We start from the raw sequence: 6932 nt of genomic DNA on the forward strand, positions 1-6932 counted from the left end.
GGTGTGCATGGCAGAGTTTCAAAAAGAAAGCCACTGTTCTCCAAAAAATCTGTTTAAGAACAGAGTCTCAAGAGATCATGGGTCATCCTGCAAGACAACAAGCACACAAGTCATTCTACCAAAGAATGGTCAAAGAAGAATAAAGTTAATGTTTTGGAATGGCTGAGTCAAAGTCCAGGCCTTAATCCAATTAAAATGTTGTGGAAGGAAGGACCTAAGTAAGCAGTTCATAGGAGGAAACCCACCAACATCACAGAGTTTAAGTGGCTCTGCACTAAGGACTGGGCTAAAACTCCTACATGTTATTGTGCAGGACTGATCAGCATTTACTAGAAACTTTACCTTCAGTTATCGCAGCTAAAGGGGGTCACACCAGATACTAAAAGCAAAGATTCACATACTTTTGCAGCGCACATGTAACACATTTTCCTCAATAAATAAATGACTAATACTTATATGAAAATCTAATGATGTTTTGGGTCATATTTATGCATAAATATAGAAAATTCTAAAGGGTTCACAAACTTTCAAGCTGCACTGTATATATATATATATATATATATATATATATATATATATATATATATATATATATATACAGTCATGGCCAAAAATATCAGCACCCTTGGTAAATATGATGAAAGTAGGCTGTGAAAATTAATCTGCATTGTTAATCCTTTTGATCATTTATTTTAAAAATTCACAAAAATCTAACCTTTCATTGGATAATAAAAATTTTAAATGGGGGGAAATATCATTATGAAATAAATGTTTTTCTCAAATACACATTGGACACAATTATTGGCACCCCTAGAAATTTTTATGAGTAAAATATATCTGAAGTATATTCCCATTCATACAATGTTGAGCACTCCAGAGTGATTATGAACATGAAATTATCCAGCCATGGCTTCCTGTTTCACAGAAATATAAATAGGAGGGAAAACAAGCCCAAATTCCCTTAATCATCCATCACAATGAGAAAATCCAAAGAATATATTTATGATGTGCAGCAAAAGATAATTGAGCTTCACAAATTAGTGAAGTGGCTATAAGAAAAGAGCTAGAGCAGTGAAAATGACCATTTCCACCATCAGGGCAATAATTAAGAATTTCCAATCAACATAAAATGTTATGAATCTGCCTGGAAGAGGACGTGTGTCTATATCGTCCTAATGCATGGTGAGAAGGAGAGTTTGAGGGGCTAAAGACTCTCCAAGGACCACAGCTGGAGAACTGCAGAAAATAGTTGAGTCTCGGGGTCAGAAAACCTTAAAAACAATTGTCAAACAGCACCTACATCACCACATGCTGTTTGGGAGGGTTTCAAGAAAACTTCTCCTTGCTCATCCAAAAACAAACTCCAGCATATTCAGTTATCAGACACGACTGGAACTTCAAATGGGACTGGCTTCTATGGTCAGATGAAACTAAAAAATGAGCTTTTTAGCAGCAAACACTCAAGATGGGTTTGGTGAACACAGGGATAAAAAGTACCCCATGTGTACAATGAAATATACTGCTGTGTTTTTGATATTCTGGGCCTATATCTCTGCTGGAGGTCCTGGACATTAGTTTTCTTCATCCCGCTCTCGCCCGCGCCCGTCGAATTTCTGACCATTACCGCCCGCTCCCGCAACGTGTGTGTTTTTTTTACAGGAAAAAAAAAAAGCGTATTGTATTGCTATTATTAAAGAGATTCATGTTTGTTTCTTTCCCTGACCTGCATGTATTCTGATGCACTGGTAGGGAAGATGAATATAGCCTGGGCTATCGGGGACATCTAAAACGCTTAGGCTACCGCGCGTTTCTTTAGACTTCAAGTACTTTCATTTTGTTGACAATGACATCATGTCGCTAGGCTACCTCCCGATCCCGCAGTGTTTTTTTTTAGCCGCCCATTCCCGCCCGCAGCAAAGTTCAAACCGCCCGCTCCCGCGAGATTTGCGTTGGGTCCCGCGGGACCCGGCGGGTCCCAATCCCAATGCAGCCCTCTACTGGACATCTTGTTTAGACACATGGCATCATGGATTCTATCAAATACCAACAGATAAAAAAATCAATAAGTGACTGACTCTGTTAGAAATCTTATAATGGGCCATGTTCGGATCTTCCAACCGTACAATAATCCAAACACAATCCTCAAAAACAACACAAAAATGGGTCACTGAGCACACAACCAAGCTTCTGCTATGGCCATTCCAGCAGTGGCGGACCTAGAGTTTTATACAGGGGGTGGTCAAGGCTAATTCAGGGGGTCCATGGACCATGACAGAAAATCAGTTTATAACTCCAACCTGGCATAAAAAAAGCATGAATCGCATTGTTATGCACAAAATTCAATAATGCATTCAAAAGTAGTGTATTGTGCACTTTTTTCATTTAAAAGTACTGGTATATGAACAAAAGTGCCATAATATTTGGTTTGCAAACACTTTAAACAAATAAGGTGTTTTTTTTTTACAGCAGTATTCCTTTTACATAGTAGTAGTTGCAATATTTCTTGTAAATCTCAACTCATAACATTAATGTAATCAAATTAAATATAAAACCAAAGCTATTTGCCACTGCCAGGGCATTATCGTTTTTATAGAAAATATTTTATAGTTTGTTGTAGAAAAACAAGTTATGATCAGAGGCCAATGCGAGCACGTTGAATTCTCTTCTGTTAAAAATAACAGTGAACAGTGGTTTGTGAATGTTGAAGCTTAGCCTAAATAATTTTATGTGAGTGCTGCTGCAGTCGTAGGCCCACCCCAAATGCTCTCATTGGTTGAGACGCGTGATGACACCCAACCCAAGCAAGTACTGATCAACATCCCACCCCTCTTGTGACCCATGGTTTGTCTGTATTTGTTTTCAGAGCCAGTGAGCAACGGCCTTTCATAATAATAAAAAACTGCATTAATGCACAATAAAATAATTGATGGCATTAATCAATTAATGTGTTAATGCGATAATAATGCGTTAACTTGCCCAGCCCTAATATATATAATACTGTACAACACTACAGTTTTAATCAAATAAATGTAACCACAGTAAGAGACTTCGTAAAAACAAGAAAAAAACATAAAAAATCTTACCAGCCCCAAACGTTTGAGCAGTAGTGTACAATCACAATGACTTTTTCTTGAACTGTTTATTGAATTTTCTTCTGGGAACAGCATAGTATAAAACAAAAAGCAACTGCAAATTTAGAACCCACCCCAACCCATCCCACCCCTGGTAGACTTAAAAATAAATTAATAATAATAAAAATAAATAACTAAAATAGTTTTTACAAAGATTTTAGAAAAGATGACACAACATTAAAAGCTGAATGCGATAAATTTATAGTTTTTACATTAGATCCACGTACACGAGAAGTCACTATCACAATGACTGACATAAAAACTGTTTCTGAATATCTATTTTTATTGGTGCATGACATGGGTTCCAACTCATTCACAAAGGCTGACTCACCAGACCAGAAAAGTGTTTAGTGATTTGATTATATGATCTGTGTCTCCATCATTACACACATTTGTCACAACCAACAAGGTTTCATTTTTTTTAACTTATTCAGCATTCAAGTAGTGAATTATATTGGTTATTATTGTAAAACAAATCTGGTTTAAATCAATTTGTTTTGTACAATTTTGACCTGTAGCAACTAAATGGATTCTTTTATCTACACGTCACTGATCTGTGAGGGTTTGTCTGTAATGAGTTCAGCTGTTCATAGTAGTCATGCTCAGAAAGAGGCTTTCTGACACTGACTGCAGAGCTAATAATATATAATGATAAGAGAGAGAGGGGGGATGGGGGTTACACTGAGCTGGTGGCAAGGGTATAAAAGAGTCAGGACGAAAAGAAGACAAAGTACACAAGGCGTCCAGAAACCAGACCCGCAAACATACAGAATGTCTCAGGTATGAAGATATATCTATTCAGTGAGGAAATTAAAGTATGTGTAACAATTTAAATGCTAACTACTGTAGACATTTCTCTTTTGAAACGATTTTTTCCATCAGTCAGAGGTTAAGAAGAAGAAGAGGCCAGTTGTAAAGGAAGAGGACCTGAAAGGAGCCCGCAGTAAACTGGGGCTGAAGGGAGAGGTCAAGAGCAAAACATACGAGGTCATGGTGGAGTGTGGTAAGTTTGTCATATTTAGACCGTAAATCAATAGATTAGCTATTATAGTTTAGATTAGAACAGGGATTGTTTTGAAAATGATGTATAAGAGTGTAATATCTTTTGGAACTTTTAATTTTTTTCATATAATTTTGATCATAATACAAAGATTTGAAAACTTAAGAAACCTTCTATGGTATGTTGTTGTAATACTGCAATATTGTAGAATACAATAATAATAGTAATGTACAGTTATTACATACTATAGAATAGTATTTTATATAATGAATTATCAGGGTCCCAGTAGGTTTTTGAAGGTCAATTTAAGCCTTTCTAAAGACCCTTTTACATTTACATTTATTCATTTAGCTGACGCTTTTATCCAAAGCGACTTACAATTGCTATACATGTCAGAGGTCGCACGCCTCTGGAGCAACTAGGGGTTAAGTGTCTTGCTCAGGGACACATTGGTGTCTCACAGTGGATTCGAACCCGGGTCTCTCACACCAAAGGCATGTGTCTTATCCACTGCGCCATCACCACCCCCACCACCTTTTAAGACCAAGTAATGAAAATGAAGGAATAAATGAAAGAGAACATAAATCAGTATGACATAGCCTAACTAGAAATAACTTTTACTCTACCTTTTGATCACACGGCAAAAAGTGATGTTCCTCCTCAGGGTTTTTGTCTTGTGTTTTTCCAGTGCAAATGTTGAAAGAAATATCAAGAAATTAATCAAAATTAAGCAAGTTTATTTTGATTTATTAATTATTTACATGTATGATTCAAATAAGAACAAATATCTGCCAATGGGTTCAGAAACAAATGCACTTAATTCAAGCGGGAAAAAAGTTTTCACCTGCAAATATCCCTGAAATCAGACTTGTGTTTTTGTCTGTTGTGTAGAACGCATGGGGAAGGTGGCACCATCTGTTTTCAGTGGAGCACGATCTGGAAGCGAGACAGTGCTTGAGAAACCCAAGCCTCCATCAGGAAGTGTGTTTGGCAAATGAGTGCAGAATGGACAAATGGACTCTGGGTTTTAAATGTATGTCCGTGAGCACAGAGTACTCTTTTGGTATCCACATCATGAATGAATCAACTGTAATTTGGATAATTATGTTGCATATTTGTAAGTATTAGTGTATGTTTTTTATACTGTTTGTTGTTGTTAAACATGTTGCACAAAAAAAAAAAAGTGTCATGTTTCTTGTGTCATGCGTTCTATATTAAAAAATTGCTAAAAATGTCTCTGAGTCACCAAGGATGATTTCTCTGTCATGCCGTATACAAACAAGTCTGTCATTTCAAACCATGTGAACAAATATTACATTAGTGATTTAATTGTTGCTTGTGCAAATTTGAGGAAGGAGGGTGGAGTACAAATGGAAATAGGTGTTCATTAAAAGATGTAGTCATCTAAGATTTCCTTGTCAAGTTTGGGTTGAAAATGAAATTCTATATGGATGGCTGTTAATACATCCCTGAGACAGTTTTAACGTCACCAGTCAAGCAACTCCCACAACTGCATGAAGTTGCATGGTGTTTTGTCAGGATATTACCATCAGCTGATAAAGTGACAAAACAACATGAAACACCTGAAGTCCATCTGTAAATTAATGTCAGGTATTTTTCTATGACTTGGAAATAAAAATCTTCCTACTGTGTGACCTTTGTCATTTACCCAGCAGTTACATGCACAAGGTTTAACAGATTTGTCTTAATATCAGATGGCCTGCAAACTTTGTTGCACATTCACTGAATCTTACAGAACTATAATAACAGAGGGCAGTCGTGGCCTAATGGATAGAGATTTGGACTTGTAACCCGAAGGTCGTGGGTTCGAGTTTCAGGTCCGGCAGGGATTGTAGGTGGGGGAGTGAATAACCAACACTCTCTCCATCCTCAATACTACGACTGAGGTGAGACCCTTTACGTAAGCAGACCTCCAATAAGCTACTTTGTGATAAGATTTTCAAAATTGGTCCGATTCAGAGGTGGGTAGAGTACCCAAAAACTGTACTCAAGTAAAAGTAATGGTCTGAATAGTTACTTGAGTAAGAGTAAAAAAGTATCGGATAAAAAAAAACTACTCAAGTAGTTAGTTACTAGTTACTTTGGATCATATATGTACTGAATATAGTCTATTTTTATTTAGATATATAGATTACATTTATGTAATGTGTATGTGTATACACACACACACACACTGCCGTTGAATATATATATAATATATATTTTAATGTAATTTATTTCAGTGATGCAAATCAGAATTTTCATCAGCCTTTATCCCAGTCTTCAGAGTCACATAATCCTTCAGAAATCATGTTGATTTATTATCAGTGCTGCTCTTTTTAGCTTTCTATTCATCAAAGAATACTGAACAAAATGTCACAGGTTCCAAAAAATATTAAGCAGCAAAACTGTTTCCAACACTGGTAATAAATCAATATATTATAATGATTTCTGAAGGATCATATGACTCCAAAAACTGGAGTAACAGCTGATGAAAATTCTGATTTGCATCACTGAATTAAATTATATTTTAAAATAAATTAATTATGTATTATCCTGTAACCTCTGACACTGAAACCTCTGAAAACGCCTCACATGACTGCTCTGAACATAACGAAACAAATGCATATTGACGGATCTTCTGTTCTGCAAAATGTAAACACATGTAGCCTATATTTTTGCAAGCGTAAATATTGTAAAAATATGAATATTAATTGTCTAGAACAGGCCGCGCGCCGCTGCGCAGAGCTAACGCGGGTTCCGCGGGTGTTCATTTCATACTCTGTGACAGTTTATTTAAT

At 36.4% G+C, this 6932-nt stretch overlaps 1 protein-coding gene across 1 annotated transcript; it reads left to right on the forward strand.

Moving 5' to 3' along the window:
- Positions 1-3790: 3790 nt before the first annotated feature.
- On the forward strand, positions 3791-5783 carry LOC306855417 (musculoskeletal embryonic nuclear protein 1-like). Its single transcript, XM_079394127.1, has 3 exons — positions 3791-3911; positions 4014-4134; positions 5023-5783. Exons 1-3 carry the CDS (start codon positions 3801-3803, stop codon positions 5127-5129), a joined length of 339 nt encoding a protein of 112 aa, XP_079250253.1. The 5' UTR covers positions 3791-3800; the 3' UTR covers positions 5130-5783.
- Positions 5784-6932: the final 1149 nt, after the last annotated feature.

This window comes from Barbus barbus (assembly GCF_936440315.1).
Source record: "Barbus barbus genome assembly, chromosome: 35".
In the NCBI taxonomy this organism is placed as follows: domain Eukaryota; kingdom Metazoa; phylum Chordata; class Actinopteri; order Cypriniformes; family Cyprinidae; genus Barbus; species Barbus barbus.